Source organism: Piliocolobus tephrosceles, chromosome 13 (assembly GCF_002776525.5).
Source record: "Piliocolobus tephrosceles isolate RC106 chromosome 13, ASM277652v3, whole genome shotgun sequence".
NCBI classification, from domain to species: Eukaryota; Metazoa; Chordata; class Mammalia; order Primates; family Cercopithecidae; genus Piliocolobus; species Piliocolobus tephrosceles.
In genome coordinates, this window is record NC_045446.1 from 107,609,692 (window position 1) to 107,629,720 (window position 20,029).

Consider the following 20,029-nt stretch of genomic DNA (forward strand, 5'->3'; position numbering starts at 1 on the left):
TCTATCTCTATCTATCTCTATCTCTCTATGCCAGATGCTGTTCTAAATGAGCCTTACTATGGGAAGGACACTATTTTGAGACTCCTTGAGGTAGGTATTAAATTAAGTTTAGCCTAAAGCTGCCTCCTTACATATTTTAAGTTTGGATCAAAAGGTTTCTCCGTACGTAATGAACTATAACTCAACTGGACGTGTACACAGACTGTAAGCTACTCTTGTTAACAATCACCAATTTTGCCCAATCAAAGGCAGCCAACTGTTCAAACTGTGTTCAAATAAGGCTGTTTCTGTAGCTCACTTCCATTTTCCAAACGCTACTTGCCTTTTTCTGTCCATAAATCCTCTCCAACCACGCAGCTGTGTGGGAATCTCTCTGAATCTATTCTTCGGGGGACTGCTCCATTTGAGAATCGTTCTTTGCTCAATTAAACTCTGTTAAATTTAGTTTGTCCAACATTTTTCTTTTGAGAGTAGTGTTATTATTCCATTTTACAGATGAAGAAACAAAGGTACAGAAAGGTGAAGTGGCTTGCCCAAAGCTGACGGGGAATGTGGTCAGTTCTCTGTCTACCACAACATGCAACTTTCTTTTGAACATGAGAAACCAAGACCCTTCTCCACTTCTTTTCCAAGGTCCCTCTGAAGATCCGGCAGCTGCCAGAGGAGTGCCATCAGGCTCAAGCCCACTGGCCGTCATCTTCCTCACGACATTTTGGAGTTGAGGGACAGAAATCACAATGCATCTGTCTGCAATAAAGCCCTCAGGGAGAAGGCACAAGCTCAGGCGACCAGCTTCTCCCAGCCCACTCCTATATAACCAAGGTTAAGAAATCTGCTGCAGATGGGATTACGAGCCCCAACTATAGGCTCACTTTCTTGGGGGTTTCATCTTAAATAGGGGAGTAAAGTTAAGAACCTTAAATAAGGATGTAATGATTCCATTCTTCCATTCCAAGATAAGTTTGGACAATCTTTTTTTCAGAATGAACATGGTACCTGTCATAATATTTGACACTTAATTCATAGATTAATTAGGAGTTCCCCAGTGAAGTCTGTTCTCTGTCCTGTATCCCTCCAGCAACCCTCAGATTGGTCCCTGACTCTGAAGAAATGAGCTTCCCGGGAAGACATCGCCCCATCACCCTGTCTCAGGGACAGACTATCCATCTCCAATGGGAGCATAGCCACCCTCCTGATAGCTCAGCCCTTCTCACTCTTGGGTTTAGGGACCATCTAGTTTACGCTCCCAGCAAATTGCCAAGGAGGAGGCCGCATGGCTGTGACTAAGTGTTCAACTTCTGCATGCCCCTGTGTACTCCGCTTACTGCTCAACAGTAAGAGGCTCTGATAACCTCCCAAGGCCTAGGGCCAAGTGACTTTGGTGAGGTAGAGACAAGAACCAAGAAGCCCAGAACAGAGGGCAAGGGAGGCAGCCTGGGAAAGAAGAGTCAAGAAGGGGCTGGAAGAATGATGGGAAAAATGATGGTAAAGTTTGCAGAAGCACATTGGGGGTTCAGAATGGACTGCAAGACAACTATAAGCCAGAACATAGGATGAGCTGACGTTTCCCAAACCCAGTGCTGACCCATTCTTCCACCATATCAGTAAGGTACAGAGAATTTGGAGAGGGGCAGAAAACAAGACCTAAAGGAGAAATAAGAGCACAAAAGGGATTTCCTGGAAGAAAAGAAAGTGGAGGCACAGAAGAACAAAATCTTTGGCAGCCTTCATGTGTGTATGACTGGCTTTCCCACAGAGGACAGGCTAGCTGCTCTCTCTCACCCCAAGAGCAGCAGAAGAAAGGAGCTTGAGTGGTGGCAGGACTTGTGGTTAAACATCAGGAAGCACTTCCCAAGCATAAAAGTTATTAAGCCCTAAAAGAAGTGACTAAGGGAGGTTGAAACATCCCCTTGAAAATCTTAAATGCACACAGAAAGTCACAGTTTTCTGGGAAGGTTTAGGAGTGTAGTGAGGGGTTTAGACAAGGTGACCCTGAATTGCAGTTAGAATGCTTTTGATTTTCCAACCAGCAAAAATGAGATTAAAGTAGATTAGCCTGGATTCCCAACCAGTCAAGTTGACGCTGTAACAGCATGGACGCCCGGCAGAAGTGCTCACAGGCCACAGAGCAGGAACCCGCGACTCAGCCACACAGCCCTGGGGTGCTTACCAGCCAGACCCCAATCCCAGCACCTTCTCCTCCCAGGGGCTCTTTCTAGAACCATGTTAAAAGGAGACCAAGAGATCTTGATCCTAAGTAGCTTCAAACTAGAAGAGGCACAGCCAGTTTCCCCCGAACCTGAAACACAGAGGTGGCCGTCCCACCTGTCTTCCAGCCTCAGCCCTGCTTCCTCAGCGCTGGGAGGATCTGGTCCGAGGCCTGAGGTCACACTCACCCCGTGGCTGTCCCTCTCCATGGTCTCTGAGGGAAGAGTCCTCCAGGCTTAGCTGATGTCGAGGACAAGATCCATGTTGGCCCCTGGCTTCCCAGGCATGTGGGGTAAAGAGGTTGGAGGGCCAAGGGCCAGCCCCCACCAAACGGGGCGGGGAAGCCGGTTGGGATACCTGAAGTAATCCCCAGTATAAACAACACAGAACTTGCCAGACCTGTTCCTCCGCCCCTCCTGGTAGAGGCCATCCCAGTTACTCAGCGAATACTGAATTCCGAATACCGGGAACCTGAATCTGCCTTTACTCCTGAAACTGCCCCCACAGAAGCAGTGGAGTGTTCTGAGCTGCTTCTTCAGAGGGGCCCTGAGAGAAAGGGCAGAGCCTTGAGAGGATGGTCTTGGTCCTGTTGACCTGAGCCCCTGAAACAGATGCTCCTGAGCCTTCTGAGGGATGACCCTAACCCCACAGGGTACATTCCAGGCCAGGGACAGAGCCCCACCTATGGCAGGACAGTGGGAACCTTCATCTCCAAGGACCAGGTGTCAAAATCCCAAATCAGGGCACATGGTCTCTGGGCACATGGTCTGGCAATTGTTTTTTCCTGAACTCTGTTTGTTTTTATGAAACGCTTAACAAATAAATGAAAATCAAATGATCTTTAATTATGCACATAATGAATCACCCTCTATTGAAAACAATAAAGTGCTAGAAGCAACACATCAAAGTCAATGAAATAAAACATAACTATCTAAATGGAAACTGTTCCAAGAAATATTGAGCTGACTCATAGTCCCAAACCTATACCCATTCATATCCTCAGAGTCAAAAGAAGTAGAGGCAGGGCTATTGCAAAAGGAGTGCTTAGCACCTCCGATCCCAGCTGAGCTGCCGCCGAGAAGTGCTAAAAAGAAAAAGGAGTTCCTGGTGAGGTTTGGGAAGAACTTTCCTGAGCATTTGGAGGCACCAAGATTTTTAGAGTTTGAAGGAAGCTCATGGATCTTTAGTGGTTCAATCATCTCATTTTACAGATGGAGAGACAGAGGGCCAGAGAGGCTAAGGAATGTGCTCAAGCCACACAGCAAACAATAGCAGCAGCAATAATCTAAAGATGCCAAGAATCCTGTGAAACACTTCACACGCATCCTTCACGTGTTCATTCAACAAATATGTACTGAGTGCCTGTCATTGCTTTAGGTGCTGGGGACACAGGAACAAAATAGGCAAAGGCTCCAGCCCTATGGCTCTAGTATTTGGGGGTTGGGGGAAAAAGCAGACAAAAATCAATAAATCAGTTACACAGCCTCCTAGAAAGTGAGAAATACCGTTCAGAAAAATAAAGCAGTGAAAGGATCGAGGAGGCAGGGGAGGCGGAGTCCTGGCCATTGGGAACAGGATGGTCAGACCGGGCTCTCTGTGGTGACATTTGAGCAAAAACTGAAAGGAAGTGACTACTATCCTCCCCATTTACATTCGAGAAAACAGAAACTTCTAGCTCACAATGGAAACTGTGCCCCAGCTTAGGATATCTTGAGGGAAATCTAACCCAGAGGCAAGAGGCTGGAGGAGAGCACCCTGGGGGGCCCAGGCAGGGACCCTAGAGTTCTCTCATCTTGGCTTATTGTCTGAGCCACTTCTCTGGCTTTCAAAGAGAGCAGAATTCAGCCACAGGCCACAACCCCTTCCTGCCCCATCCACCGGCCCACCATGAGGAAGGGACCCCTCCCATCCTGAGGAGAGACCAGCCTCCTGTCCTCAGCTCTTCCTCTTCCCTCTCTCCTAGGGAGGAGCCCAGCCCTCTCTGGCTGCCACTGAGCCCTGGCACCCCCAGGCCAGATCTGAGGGCCTCCACTTCATCCCCCAAGCAGGCCACTGGTCTCCAAAGGGCACCCCCAGCCCCCTTCCCTGAAGGTCCCACCAACCTCAGGCTCGGGGGTCTGGGCGAGTGGGGGGGAATGAGAACCCTAACTCTGAGGGGAACTTGCAAGGCCTGACAGGTTCACCATCGGGAAAATGAGGAGAACACATAGAACCAGAGGAAGTGTCTGGCACGGGGCACTGGGCAGGCTGGGAAGGAATGTCACTTTCATCTCTTGCTCTTTTCCTTGGTTTCCATCAGAGACACTGTCCCTGTCCCAGAGTCCTCACTGACCAAGCCACCTGACCCATGTGACATCCCATTCAAGGGCAGTTCAGTTCAGGAAGCATTAACTGCTCAGCACCAGGCCCACGGTGGCTGCTAGGGAGTAAGGGTGGTGGGCAAAGAACAGAAAGGCAGGGGCCCTGCCCTGGGAGAAGACACAGTTGATGTGTTGGGTGGGCAGTGAGGGAGACACTGAGGCATGACATTCCTTGCTGGTGGTTTTCCTATTTCCAGAGTGAAGGCACTGGGGCAGCACAAGACCTGGATGCTTCCCCCATGGAGCTGGACTTGGAGGCCTGCACCGCTTTTGACTTCCCCACCTGACCCTGGCCTGGCCCTTTCCTGGCCCCCTCTTCCCGGCCTCCTTTGCTGTCCTCCTGACTGTACAATCCCAGGCTCTCTCTGCCTCCCACACTTCCCTTTGCCTCCTTCTCTCTGGCCTTGGTCCCTGGCTTTCTTCCTCCAGCTCCCTGGTTGCCTTCTGGAAAGACGCCTACCAGGCCCACCTTTGACTACTCCGCAGAACCTGGGACCCACCTTCTGCTCCCTGACCCCCCCAGGGAGAGTGTAGGCCAGCCGTCAGGCCCATTTGTACCCTGGTCATTTCCTACCTGGGTCATTTCCATGTGGAGTGGAGGGAGTTTTACAGAAAAAATGTCAGCCGTGCAAGCAAGCACACATCTCCTGGCAGCTGGCCAGGAGAGTGAGGAGTGAGAAAATCGCACTACTGTTTTGAGACTAAACTCCGAGCTCTCCGCTTCCATGGCTGTTCCAGCCGCCACTACCCCAATGCCTTGGGAGCTCCCTCCTGGGGCTCCAGCCTGGGAAACAGAGCTCTGCGCCTTCTATTCCCAGCCTTGTTGTCTTCCTCGGAGTTCCCACCTTGGGCCCGTGCTCCTCCCTCCTGAGTCTGTCAGCAGCTTCACCCCTGAATCACCTCCCAACTCCCTGCTTGGAGCCCTTGCCTACTCTTCCCCACTTTGCATCCCACTTCTGAGCTTCTCCACTACCCTTGGCACAATAGGTGGGCTTCCCTCCAGGCCTGAGGGCAGCTGGGAAACAAACTACATACTTAGAGGCTCGGCAGGGCAGAAGGGAGACAGTGGGGCCACCCTCAAGGGGGTGAGTCACCAGTAGCCACCCCTGGGCCCGGCACACCTAATGCTCCTGTGGTCTGTACTGCCCTCACCCCCGAAGCCCAGCGGTCTTCCCAGCTGCAGCCCCAGGCAGGTCTCTCCCACCCCACTTAGCCTTCCAGGGCTGTCCTGGGTCCCTCCAGGCTGTGGTCTCAGTCATGCTTCTCCCCACTCCAGGCCTGCAGAGGTTGATCGCTGCTGAGTTCTCTGGACTAGAGGCCGGTTCTCTCTTCCTGCTTTTCCCCTGGGGCTGGACATCAGTGATCAAGTGAGGCACTTGCCCAGGCTGCACAATTTAAGAGAGTGCCCCAATAATCAAGATAAATCATGCTTTAATGAACTACTTTAAAAATCTGCATTAATGGAAAAAGTCCAAGGTGAATAAAATATCAGAATTTTAAGTAAAGGCAGGATCAGCTTTCCATCTGGATTTTGTCTCCCATTTTTATTACTCACATGTTAGCGGGGCCCCATTTTCCCTTGTGATTATTCCTTCTACTTTCTGCAGGATATTGTTCCAGCTGCTCAAAACATCCGGGCCAACCAAGAGCAAGGAAGGCCTCTTCCCAGGGCGTGAGTTCCCTCTCTGCACAAAGCAGACCTGAAGCCCAGAGAGCTGTTGCCTTCACTATGATATCCACCCTAGTTCCTTCTTTTCTGTGCAGTATTACTTCATTTTCAGTCTTCCATGAATGTGCATGGCTTATATGTTCTTTCTTGTGGCTGAACAGGAGTCCTCAGAATTAAGCAAACTGGTGCCTGCCTGACCATTTGTTGAACATGGCACTTGCTACCAATCTGTTCTAAGATTTGGTTTTTTAAATTAACAATGCATCAGTAATAAGTTAACAATTAAATGAATGCTGACAAATGTGCACACCTGTGTAACCACTATGACAATCAAAATCTAGAACATTCCCATCACCCCAACAAGTTTCCTCCCACCTCTTGCAGTCAATTCTCCACCCCATCCCAGCCCCAGACAATCACTAATCTGCTTCCTGTCACTAGAGGTTAATTTTCCCTTTTCTGGAATCTCATCTAAATCTCCCCTAAGATTTAATGCTGAACCCTGAGCGCAGCCCAGCAGGGTCACTGCCCCAGGACTCGCTTCAGGTGCCAGGTCATCCAGATACGATAAGAGGAGGTCAGATCATGTGGATCATTTTTTTTTTTCAAGCCGAGAGAAAACAGCCCATGAGTCCATACAGAGTCACTGGTCCCCAACTAGCCTCTCAGCAACTCTAAGGGAAGCTTTCAGGGGACTCTGCTGGTGGGGCAACTCTGAGGATCCCTATTTCCAGCAGATACTGGGTTTCTCCCCTGGATAAAGAGAAAAGGGGAGGGAGAAAAGACTGGCACACCCAGAAGGGGATGCCGGGAAATAAGTGTGGGCAGGAAACCAAAAGACCACCTGATGACTCCTCAGCAGGCCTGTGGTTCAGACAGTCTAGGATCTTAAACGCAGGGGCCACAGGGTTTCTGTTAGTCATGGAGTTTACTGCCCCTTTGTGTCTTGTTCAGGACAACAGGGGGCGGAGAGGGGCAAATCCCCGCTCTTCTGATAATCGGCATTCCTGTCATTGCACGATCAACACTCCACGATTAAAGGCTGGGTGCAGTGGCTCACTACTATTACTTCCCATTACTTTGGGAAGTTGAGCCAGGAGGACCGCTTGAAACCAGGAATTTGAGGCCAGCCTGGACAAAGCGAGATACTCCATCTACAATCAGTCAGTCAATCAATCAATCAGTCCAGTTAGCTGGGGGCAGTGGTGCATGCCTGTAGTCCCAGCTGCTCAGGAGGCTGAAGTGGGAGGATCCCTTGAGCCCAGGAGTTTGAGGCTGCAATGAGCGATGATTACACCACTGCACTGGCAACAGAGCCAGACCCTGTCTATAAAATAAAATTAAATTAAAATAAAATAATAAAATAAAATAAAATAAATCCATGATTACATGGGATAAACTAGGTAAGAAGCTTCTGGCAGGACCCTGTCAGTCTCAGTCAAGTTGGCCCCTATCCCCTTGAAGAGTGGGCAGTGGGCAGTGGAAGAGGCTGCCCCTGGCCTCCATTACCTCCCAGGCAAAAGCAGCCCAGCCCTCTCAGGTGGACCCTCTGCAATACCCCTGCCTGGTGGCTGCCCGGCCTGTGCCCAGATCGCTCCATCTGGGGACAGTTCTGACTGACTAGGCACCACCTGTTTCCAAAGAAGGATTTGATACAGTTGCTTTTCCTTGTAATTCACCCCTATGGTGTGTCTGTAGCTCCTTGTTCCCCTCTGAGGGGACCCACAGCGGAAGTCAAATTCCACCTCCCCAAGACAGCCCTTTTCACACTAGAGGGCGACAGCTCAATGACCCTCTGCGTCTGCACTTTTCCCACCTGTTCCTTCACTTGCTTCTGCTGGGAGGTGGTTCCAACGCCTCCCTCAGTGGATTTCTCCAAAACAAGGCCCAAGGGCCACAGCCCTCCTGAAGTGCCGGCTGCAGCCATGTTTGCACATGCTTACTCTGACTCTTTACATAAAACCCCCACCGTTGCTCACTGGAAATACCCAGTGGGCTGCTGCTAATTTTTCCACAGAAATGAGGCAGCTGCGGACAGATCTGTGATGCTGACAGACAGGGCTTAAGCCTGGTAGGGACAAGCATGGGTCCCACTCACACACATTGGAGTCGAACATTCACAGAGCGGGTAAGGGTGAGAGTGGCCAACTACTGTGACCTTGAGAATCCCACCTTCAGACGGGACCATCTTTAACTCCCTTTGAACCACCTGAGAAGGCTTTCTCGAGTAGGAGGTGAGATTCCAGAGGCTACACGAACCACAGAGAGACAGCCTGGTGTTCTAGGCTGCCAGGGGGCACTTGACAGGCCCGCCAAGGGGACATTCAGAGAGGTGAGTGTGGAGTGGTTTGTAAAAGGGACTTTAAGGTCAGACAGCTGTGGAATCACAGCTCTGCCATGTACCGCCTCTATGTTCCTTGAGCAAGCTAATGGCCATCTCAGAACCTCAGTTTCCTCATCCATCAAATGGGGATAATGGTTCCTCTTAGAGTATTTCTGTCCATTCAGTGAAATCGTTTGTATAACACATATGGCACAGGACCTGGTACCTAGTGCCCACATATGATTATACACACATTATACACACACACACATATATACTGTACATGGTCATGGTTTCAACAACAAATAGGACTCTGAGCAAGAGAGGAGAGTATTAAAATATGTGCTTTTTTTTTTTTTTTTTTTTGAGACAGTCTCACTCTGTCACCCAGGCTGGAGTGCAGTGGCACAATCATGGCTCACTACAACCTCAACCTCCTGGGTTCAAGCCATCCTCCTACCTCAGCGTCCCAAGTAGCTGTGACTACAGGTGTGTGCCATCATGTCCAGCTAATTTAATTTTTTTTTTGTAGAGATAGGGTCTGACTTTGTTACCCAGGCTTGTCTCAAACTCCTGGCCTCAAATGATCCTCCCACCTCGGCCCCCAAAAGTGCTGGGATTATAGATGTGAGCCACCATGTCTGGCCAAGATATGTGCTTTGGATCTGAAGTCCAAAGAGAAGCATCCTTTGCTAGAGATTTGTTGGAGAAAGATCTGGCTTAAGACTTCAGACCTGGGCTTTTGTTGAGATTGTTACTTCTAAGCAGGGCAACTTCCTCCCAGCTGACCCCTGGACTACAGCTTTCTCATCTTAAAAAGTGAGGTCATTTTCAATTCTGGAGAAACTAGAGGTCTCCAGGTAGGAAGATTTGGCACAGAAGAAGGAAGTCATCAAAGGTAATCAGGTGATCTGGAGCTCCTTGTCAAAGAACTGTGAAACAGAAAATCTCAGGGGGGGGACACAGAGTCACAGTTTGAGATAGAAAAACATGCCCTTAAGCATAGTCCAGAAAGACAAGAACAGAAGGATGGTCAGAACCAGAGGGAAAGCAAAAACAGGTGCAAGATGCAATCAATAAAAATTATAAGGAGAAACTACATGTTTCTTTATGGATAAAAATTAAAAGAACACCAGGAAATAATAACTCACATTTGCAAAGTGCTAGCACATGCATATTATTTCATTTCGTCCTCTGAGCACACTCGAATACAGTTCTTATTACCCTCTTCATCTTCCAACAAGGAAGCAAAGACACAAAGAAATACACTTCCCAGCGTCAACAGTTTAAGAAGGACGGAGCTAATTCTCACATTCATTGCATTGATTTGTTCTAAAGCTATGTTTTCTGTCTCCACATCTATGTTCTTACCATAACAATGTCAGCTGGCATAGAGAGGTATAATGAGTCATTGTATTTTTTAATTTTCTTAATGTCAATCTACTGTTTTGATAATGAAATTTAAAATGTTAAATCCGTACATTCTTGCTAGAACCTTTATCTATTCTCTTTACAACTCACAGTATTTGAAAAGAAATACTTGATTCTGATGCCATTCTTTTCCCAGTTTCATTTCTCAGCTGCTTCAGACAGATGTGTTTTTATCCGAGCAGGTGATGAGTGTGAAGTCACCGAAGGTGAACTCCTGCAGGTCCCCAGATTAATCATGCTGTGTTTTGTCAACTGTCACCCAAAGACAGACACTTATATTGTTTGCTCAGTGAAAAGGAAATTTTATGCATTTTGATTTTTTCTTGCTTTTCGAATATGAATCATTTAAAAAGCATACAAAGTTACCCAGACTTCAAGCCTAGTTAACGTAATAAATTTCAGATCTTTGAGCATGCAGCTATACAATTTCATTTCTCTTGTAGTATTCTAGAGTTAGTTTGGAAAGAAAACATGAGCCTTTCTGGTTTTTCAGCTTTCAAAAGACTTTTCTGTTTAGAACAAATTCATCTAAAGGAATAAGATTTTTTGTGTGTGTGCACATAGAAAAGTGGAACAAACTCCAAGGCCATTTCCTAACCCAAGTGTTACATTCCTGCTCTAGCTCTCGGAAGGAGCCTATGCCACTCTGCATCCTTTGACCTCACTTAATCTGATTTGGCCCTGGGTAGAGAAGCTTATACACACTGAGTCAGACCCACAGGCAAACAGGACCAGGAGGCTGTCTTCAGCAGAGGACATTTAGTGATATCTTCCAGTGTGATATTAAGACTTGTAACATCACATTCTCTTCCTTTATCTCATCTGGTCCTCAGGACAATCCTCCAAGGTACACAGGACAAGTACCATTCTTGCTAAAGCCCAGAGAGGCTGGACAACCTGCTCAAAGCCACAAGGCTGGTGGCTTGGCTGAGCCTCGCAGCAAAATACCTCCAAAGCTATGCCCTTCGCAACATTAATGGTACATTCCAGACAGCCTCAGAGTCCCTTCATAGCTATGATAGATACAACATCTGTGAAGATATAAACACTGGGGCCAGGCGCTGTGGCTCGCGCCTATAATCCCAGCACTTTGGGAGGCCGAAGCAAGTGGGTCACTTGAAGTCAAGAGTTCTAGATCAGCCTGGCCAACATGGTGAAACCCCGTCTTGACTAAAAATGCAAAAATGTTAGCCAGGCATGGTGGCGCATGCCTGTAATCCCAGCTACTCGGGAGGGTGAGGCAGGAGAATCCCTTGAACCCGGGAGGCGGAGGTTGCAGTGAGCTGAGATCACACTATTGCACGCCAGCCTGGGCAACAAAAGTGAAACTCTGTCTAAAAAAAAAAAAAAAAGATGTAAACACTGCCCTTGAACCTGTCTTTATTTCCAACCTGTAGTACTTCTTAGAGACAACACGTCATGGCCCAGGTCCAGCCCTGGGTTGGCTACCCCCAGAAGTGGAACCCTGGTCAATCACTTCACTTTAGTTCTGTCAACTGTGATCCAGCAAAGATGTGTCTGCTCTGCCTGTCCCTTAAAGATCAAGTGATATGTGAGACGAATCTTGGGGAATTCTGAAGTACTGTAATGACGTTGGACATTCTTACTGTAAGTTTAAAACTCTCTGCAAACAGATCTTCCTACCGTTTGTCTTCACCCAATACTTGTGAGTTCTAAGATGCTCCTCTTCTAACCTGTCAGAATTCAGTTCAGCCTTGGAGGATTTAGAGATTTCTATTGTTTTCCTTCTCAGCCTTAGTTTTCCCAAACTGAGGGGTTATGATGTTTCTGGTAGCTCCTGATAGAGACCCTTTAACCATAAAAGCACTGAGTGAGGGGCATAACACAAAGAGAGGAAAAGGTTTCCAGTTGAATTCCAGAATCCTCCCTGAAAACATCCAGATTCCATTGGTCTTTTGGGTTGTTGCCACCTTGGACCGCCCATGAGTAGGCTGCATTCAGAATTGTCTATCATACCTGCCAGCACTCCTTCCTTGAGTCAAAATATCTGGCTCAGGACCCGTGGCCCTAAAGTGAGAGTCATGAAGCATTTTGCAGGGATGTTCTCCCTTCCATTTTAGCAAATCAAAACCCACTCACTCAGCCCCTAAATCTTGCTTAGTTTTTATACATTCCATAAACAATTCTTTACAGTGTACCGGTCATGTTCCAAATACTGCTCAGGCTACTAAAATAGAGCAGGAACAGCCTGACTCTGTGCCTGTCCTCATGACCTTCACCTTCAGTGAGGAGCCTCATGCCCCTTTATCCTTGCCCTCCTCACCTTGGGGCCTTGCTGCTAGAAAAACAATAGCTAATGTTTATTGAAATCTCTTTATGTGCAGTGTCTTCATAGCAACCTTATGCATAGATATTTTTATTCCCATTTTACAGATGAAGAGGCAACTGAGGCTCAAAAAGGGTAAGTAGCTCATGCCTGTAATCCCAGCACTTTAGGAGACCGAGGCGGGTGGATCACCTGAGGTCAGGAGTTCGAGACCAGCTTGCCCAACACGGCAAAACCCTGTCTGTACTAGAAAAACAAAAATTAGCCAGGTGTGGTGGCGTGTGCCTGTAATTCCAGCTACTCAGGAGGTTGAGGCATGAGAACCGCTTGAACCCAGGAGTCGAAGGTTGCAGTGAGCCAGGATGGTGCCACTGCACTCCAGCCTGGGTGACAGAGTGAGACTTCATCTCAAAAAAAAAAAAAAGAAAGAAAGAAAAAGAAAAAACAACGGGTAAGCAATTTGTCCAAGACCACATAGCTGACAAGTTCTGGAAATGGGGTTTGCGTCCAAATCCACCTGACTTCTGAAACTGCTTTTAATGTTGCTCTGTGCTCTCTATCCAATCTCCCAATTCAACATCACCTTCAGATGTGGAAATGTTTTTGTCATTCTGTCCTCCAGAGAATGCATGAAGCTTTCAGTAAGGTCTATCCACACAGAGATTCTTGGAGAGGGTTACTTGACAATGCTTTGTGTAGACAAGTTTCCAGTGTTCTCTGTGGTTGGTTTTCTGTTGGAAACAGCTCCCTATCTCTAAGGCAACATAACATCATGGTTCAGAGTGTAGACCAGATTACGGCTTTTATAAAAGCTGTAAAGTGCACAGGTTCCTCCACCTTCTGTTGGAATTCTGATTGCATTCCTGACAAGCTTACTATCTGAATCTCAGTCTCTTTCTCCACAAAACCAGAAGAATGACATCTATCTCAGGTTGTAAAGATTAAATGAGATAACATCAATGAAAATGATAGTATATGGCACTATACAACTTTATTATACGATTTTTCTCTTAATCATAATTTTTTCAATAGCCTTGGGTGTGAGAACTTTTAACATATTAAGAAAGTCTAAAACAAATGTTGCAAACTGGCTGCTGTCAAGCTGGATTAACAAATGTATTTCATTCCATTTGGACAGGATTATTATCTGAATTAATTGCCAGAATTTAAAAATCCAAAGAAGTCTGGTCTGACTGTTAAAATTGACCAGTACTTTGTCTTTACCATGCACTTAATAAATAATTACTAATTAATTGATATAATTCTTTTGCATACCCTCAGAAGATCTAGCACAAATGTAAGCAATCAGTTATTCAATAAATAAGTCTTTATCAAATCTCTACTATGTACCAAACAATAGTTGCTTAATAACTTAATTACTTCCTCTGGTCTTCTCATCACAAAGAAAAATTACTGTGTCCTATAAAATAACCCTGATTGAATTAATCACAGCTCTACCCTCATGAGATGGTTCTTACATCACACATACATTCTTCAAAGTAACCAGAAGGAGAGCCTGGATTTCTAGAATTACAGATTTAAGGAGTATGGGCAATGGATGGTTGAGACCTTGGTCTCTGAGTCAGGCAGACCTGGATTTGAATACAGGCTCCACCACATGGAAGGCCCGTGACCTGGAGCAAATAATCAACTTCTCAAGCCTCCGTGTCCTCCTCTGTAACCCAGGCAGGAGAACAGGATCTACCGTATAGGGATGTGGGTATGAAATGAGATCATGTGGATAGAGCCATCGCACAGAGTAAGTGTGCAGCGAATATTAACAATCGGAAGCACAGAACATAGGAACTGGAAGGAATTTCAGAGATCCTCTCTTCTGAGCAGTTGTTCCCTTAAACTTCTGATTCCAAAGCAGCCCTCTGACATCTTGCGGCAGGGTATTTGAGAGGCCAGGATGCTAAAGATCCACTTCCTGTGCTTGGTCTGTCCTCCTAGGCCTCAGCCCATGCCTCGGAGTGTGAGGCTGCCCCAGGCTCCTTTGGTTCAACACTGAACCACAGATTCCGGCATAGGAGTGAGTTCAGAGCCTCAAGGCTAACCCCAAGTTTAACCAGCCAACCATCTTCAGCCCTGCCTGGACCCACCTGGGCCCCACCTGCTCTCAGTTCCAGTTTTGGGATAAGGAGTGAGGAAGACCAGAGAGTCCTCCTGTGCCACCACCCGATCCTCTGTTCAGCACCAGGTGCCCTGCCTGTCCACTCACCCCCAGTGCCTGGCAGAGCCAGTTCTCCCAGTCTGCACTGGGCCAGGGCTGGTGTGAGGCAGAGCAGCTGAGTCACGGCCCCTGGTTCAGTTTAATTGCCTACGTGTGCAGATGACACACACAGAGGGGCTAAGGAGGGTAATTACCCCGGGTGGGGTGAACCCAGCTGACTAAGAATGCTTTGTTCTAGATGCAGAGAGCTGGGAGAACATTGCCAGAAGTGCTTCCTGAGCCTGGACCTTGTCTGGCCCTCCAAGATCCCCTTCCCACCATCTCCCAGCACTTCCAAAGGCCATGCAGCTGAGGTGCTAGACGGGAAGGGTGCATGTTCACAAATAGTATGAGTTGCCACCTGTCAATTGTGCATTTCTGGGTCCAGAGACCAGCTCATGGGACATGGGCCACCTGCTGTGTCTCCTCTAGAGCCAGGAGGCTATCGGAAGGGGCAGATCCGTTCATTCATTTTAACAGCTTTATTGAGATAGAATTTACATACCATACCATTCACCCATTTAAAGTATACAATTAGATGGTTTTTGGTATATTCAGGGTTGTGTAAGATTGACCATTACAATAAATTTTACAACATTTTCATCATTCCCAAAATAAATACCCTACTCTTTAGCACTCACTTCCCCAACTTCCCTCCCCCAGCCTTAGGCAACCATGAATCTACTTTCTGTGCCTGTAGATGTGTCTATTCTGGTTATTTCCTGTAAGTGGAATCATGCAGTGTGTGGTCTTCTGTGGCCAACTCCTTTCATTTATCATCATGTTTTCAAGGTCCATCCACACTGTGGCTTATGTTGGGACTTAGAAAACAACACCTCAAAATGAAGACCTCAGAAACAAAAGTTTTTCTCTGACTTGCTCCTGCCCTCCTGTTTCTTAGTCCCATTCTCCCCCAAGGCCAGCCGTGGAGACTGGAATCCCAGACTGGAATCCCTCTTTTCCAAAGCGGGTCATAGAAACCCAAACTTCTTTTCTCCAAAGCCAGCCATAAAACCTAAAAGTATCAATCTCTCTCCCCAACTCCACACCACCAGTGTAAAAACTGGCCATAAAACATGACGTGGCCTACCTTGTCTGACTGTAGGTCGTTAGACCCCCATACCCAGAAGGAAGGAACACATGCTCAAAAGGGCCAACAACAGTCTAGATGGACAGCCTTACTGGATTTCCATACTCAGTCTGTCAGCATTAGATCAGACCCTTTTTGTCCAATCATATTTCTCTACACGGCTGTCCATAGTTTGTTGAACCTAAGCATAAAAATGGACAATTTCCCCTGTATCTTTGGGTCTTCATTCTGAAGGCTCCTGTGTCACCTAAAACTATGATCAAATAAATTTATGTACCCTTTCTCCTATTAAGCTGCCTCATGTGAGTGATTTTCAACAAAACTTCAGAGGGTGAAGCGGAAGTTTTCCCTTGGACTTGACACTTGTATCAGTACTTCATTTCTTTGTATTGTGAATAACTGTGGATAATACTCCATTGTGTAGATATGCCACATTTTATTTATCCGTTCATCAGGTGGTGGCCATTTGAATTGTTTCCCCTTTTGGGCTATCATGAATAATGGTGCTATCAACATTGATGTGCAAGGTTTTGCATGAACATATATTTTCAGTTCTTTTGGGGATATTCCTAGGAGTGGAATTGCTGGGTCATATGGTAACTCTGTTAACCTTCTGGGGAAATTTTCCACAAATAATTTTGAGGGCCTCCTATATGAAAGGTCTGGGCTAGGTACTGGGAGTTCCGAACAAATCTTGTGAAAAATTAGGAACAAATTCTGGTGAACAATACATGAGGATTCTAATAAGGAATCCACATTTTAGTAAGTGCTAAGGATTACAGGAATAAGCCACCAAGCTGGATGAGCTTGATAAAGTCTACAAAAAAAGGTCAAATACAATTTTGATTAGGATTGCAAAAACTCTGTAGATCAATATGGGGAGAAATAAACAATATTGAGTCTTATGATCCATGAACATAGTACATCTCTCTCTTTTTTTAAAGTCTTCTTTGATTTCTCTGAGAAACATTTTGTAGTTTGCAGTGTATAGCTCTTACATACATTCTGTTAAATTTATCCCTAAAGATATCATGTTTGTCGATGTGACTGTAAATGGTATTTTTAAAAATATCTATTTCCAATTGTTCATTGCTAGAGATGCAATTGATTTTTGCATATTGACTTTGGACACTTTGGCCTTGTTAAAATTACTTATGAGATATTTTGTCAATTCCTTGAGTTTTTTTTTTTTTTTAATGCAGATGTTGTTTGTGAGTAAAACAGTTTTACCTGCTTCTTTCTGATATATATACCTTTTATTTGTTTTTAGTACTTTGCTGTTCTAGTACAGTATTGAATTAAAATGTAATTATTTCTTGCTAGGGGTTTTAGTACAATGTTGAATACAATGATGAGAACAGGCATCTTTGCCTTGCTCCTGATTTTTGGGAGAAATTGTTCAGTCTTTCACCATTAAGAGATATGTTGTTAGCTATAGATACAAATGTCCCTTATCAAGTCGAGGAAGTTCATAGTTTCCCAAGAGTTTTAAACCATAAATAGAAGTTAAAATATGTCAAATGTTTTCTCTGCACCTATTGAGATGATCATATTTTTTAGTATATTGATATGGTGAATTACACTGATGGCACTCCCTGATTTATGTTTTTAAAAGATAACTCTCAGAGGTAAACCAGAGAAAGGCAGGGAGAGTAGTTTAGAGGTCCCTGTTATTATTTAGGTGAGAGATGATGGGGGCGTGGGCCAGGCTGGTAGCTGTGGATCTGTTTTAGAAGTAGAGCTGATTTGCTGCAAGATCACATGAGGGAAATGAAGTTAAGATGACTCCAAAAGGTTGTGCTTAGATAACTGAGAGGATGAAAGCGCCATTTCTATCTCATGTAAAGGAAGAGGTCTGTGTTGGGTGGAGGCCGTGGACCACTGTAGTTCTTGGAACTTTCTTCCACATACCAAGCCCGTTTGCCATTAGCACTGAGGAGATTTCAAGGCTGGATCCCAGAATATTAGGTAGACTAGGGTCTTCACATGGACTGTGCCAGTCCCTAACATTAGTGTGTGAAGGAGGGTCAGCCTCTGACCCCCAGATACAACCCACCTGGGAAGAGGCATACACTGGAAATGGTCTTCATGGAAAGGAGGATGAGAAAGGGACTTTCTGGGACAGCACCTGGCTCTTTCCCCAGAAATCTCTTTCAGCTTCTTTAGTGGGAGTCAGAGATCCTGGGGAAGGGGAAGACCAGGACAGAGATGAGACAGAGGAAATGACATCACCAAGTGATCCTGACCTTGTGATCACGGTCGAAGACAAGCAGCCTTAGAAGCTCAGGCAATAAGAGGTAGGGAGGAGAGAGCAGCAAAGGAGAGAATGAAGGAGAGAAAGAAGTATATTATGTTATCAATAGGAACAGCAATGGCAACTCCGGCCAACCCTGGGAGCTTGGGGATAAATGAATTAATGGATGCACATATAACTAACTCATCCTAGATGAGAATCAGAGTGCCACAAAAAACTTTAGATTAACTAGAGCAATAGTTTTCATTCCTGACCTCATATCAAAACCATCAACGGGAAGTTTTACAAATCACTGACACCTGGGTGTCATACCAACCAAATCTCTGGTGGGGAAGCCTGAGTATTGGTATTTTTTAAAGAGATTCCTTGCCTATTCTAATTAGCAGCCAGGACCAAGAACCCTTGTTCTAGTCTAACTTCTTCATCTTACAGAAGAGGAAGCTGAGAAGCAGTGTTGGGCAGAGACTAGAGTTAAGATGACTGAGGTCCTGTTTTGTCCAGGGCTGAGGGAGTTTCCAGGATGCAGAACTTTCAGTTCTAAAACCAGAACAGTCCCAGAATGTGGGACTTTTAGTGCTAAAACTGGGAAAGCCCTGGGCAAACCTGGATGCGTTGGCCATCCTAAAACTCTCATCTCCCTATTTTCTCATCTCCATGAAATTGGGGAAAATTTCTTTCCACTTGAAATGATAGAATAAGTGATTAGTGAATCCTGGACAGTCCATTGGGCCATTGAGTATCTTGTTATTTGATCAAATCCATAATGTGATAGAGCTTGTGTTTCTAGCTGGCCGTCAGACCATAACGGCCCCCAAAACCAAATGCAAAGCAGTCAACCTCTAGGGGGACAGAAGTCAGTGTGGAAGCAGGGGGTCTCAGCTGAAAGGACATGCAGCTCTGCTTAGACATCTGTTTCCATACTGGTTTCCTGGATTTCTTCCATACTGGTGCAGGAGAGGCTTGTTTCCTGGTTAAATCCTGCTGTGACACGCTTTCATGCCACAATGTGCCTATCCATAGCACTAATCAGAGTCATCATTTTATATTTGTATGATAATTTGATTGCTGTCTGTCAAGATTTTAAACTCAGTGAAGACAGGCCATATCTCTTTCTGCTTATTATGGCATCTAAGTATCTACCTAGCACAGTGGGTGATGTGTCGTAGGCACTCAACAAATGAATGAATACATGAACGAATACATAATAAACATCATTACCTATTCTTGAGCCCAGGGAATAATATTGTCTTGTATCCTTCTATCACCAGGAGATTTCAAGCCAGTAGGAGATGAGTGTGAAGTCTTTGTCTAGTGGGACCCACACTGTTACAATAAATGTAATCCATGTTCATCTGCAATATGGAGGCACAAGAATAAAAATGAGAGTGGTGATGGCTTTGCTGGGAGGCCTCTCTGTGCTAGCTGCTGCCTGAGATATGGCTGCTTCCAAAAAGAAAGCTGCTGGCTACTCTCATGTCCAGTGTCTTGCACCTCCTTGCCTCAGTGACCTTTGACATCTTTAGTAATATCTGTGACATTCAGACCTTGCCAGGCAGGGCCTCTGTCACATTCCTACTACCTCCTTGCAGATGGCTCACGGATTCATCATCATCAGATCTTCACTGAACACCCTAATGTCCCAGGTACTGTGCTAAATCCTGGGGAAGCAGGGCTGGGTGGGAGCTGGTGAGACAGTGGTGAATGCGATATGACCCGGCCTGTTTTACTGTTCAGCTAGTGGGGGAGATGAGATATGTGCTTAGAAAAAGCTTATGCCGAGTGCAGTGGCTCTCATCTGTAATCCCAGCACTCTGGGAGTGAGTTTGAGATAGAAATGTGGGCCGGGCTGAGCCAGGGTGTTCCCCATAGCATCATCCACACCCCTTTTCCATGCTCAGACACCAGGTTTTGGCCCTCACTCCCACCCTCCCACCACACTGTCCGAACTCAGGAGGGAGCAGGACAGGAGTCTCTTTGAGGAAATGCTTGCCATGTCGCTCTAGAACAGGTGCACTGCCTTGTACCTTGCAGCAACTCATTAGAATGCTGATGAATGTAGAATGAGAGAAAGAATGAATGAGTCAAGAGACCACCCCCAATGGCACTCATCACCCTGAGAACAGCTCAGCTCTAATGGGGTGATGCAGTGCTCCTGGGTCTCACCCCACTGATCCCAGTGAGGAACATCCCACTGA

At 46.2% G+C, this 20,029-nt stretch overlaps 1 protein-coding gene across 3 annotated transcripts in view; it reads right to left on the reverse strand.

Moving 5' to 3' along the window:
- Positions 1-2,511, reverse strand: part of TMPRSS13 (transmembrane serine protease 13) — a 28,320-nt gene extending 25,809 nt beyond the window's left edge. For all 3 annotated transcript variants that reach the window (XM_023208059.3, XM_023208058.3, XM_023208057.3), the window contains exon 1: positions 2,397-2,511. In XM_023208059.3, the coding sequence (XP_023063827.1) occupies positions 2,397-2,417 (21 nt within the window). In that variant the 5' untranslated portion in view covers positions 2,418-2,511. The remainder of the gene's footprint in view (positions 1-2,396) is intronic.
- Between the last annotated feature and the right edge of the window lie 17,518 nt (positions 2,512-20,029).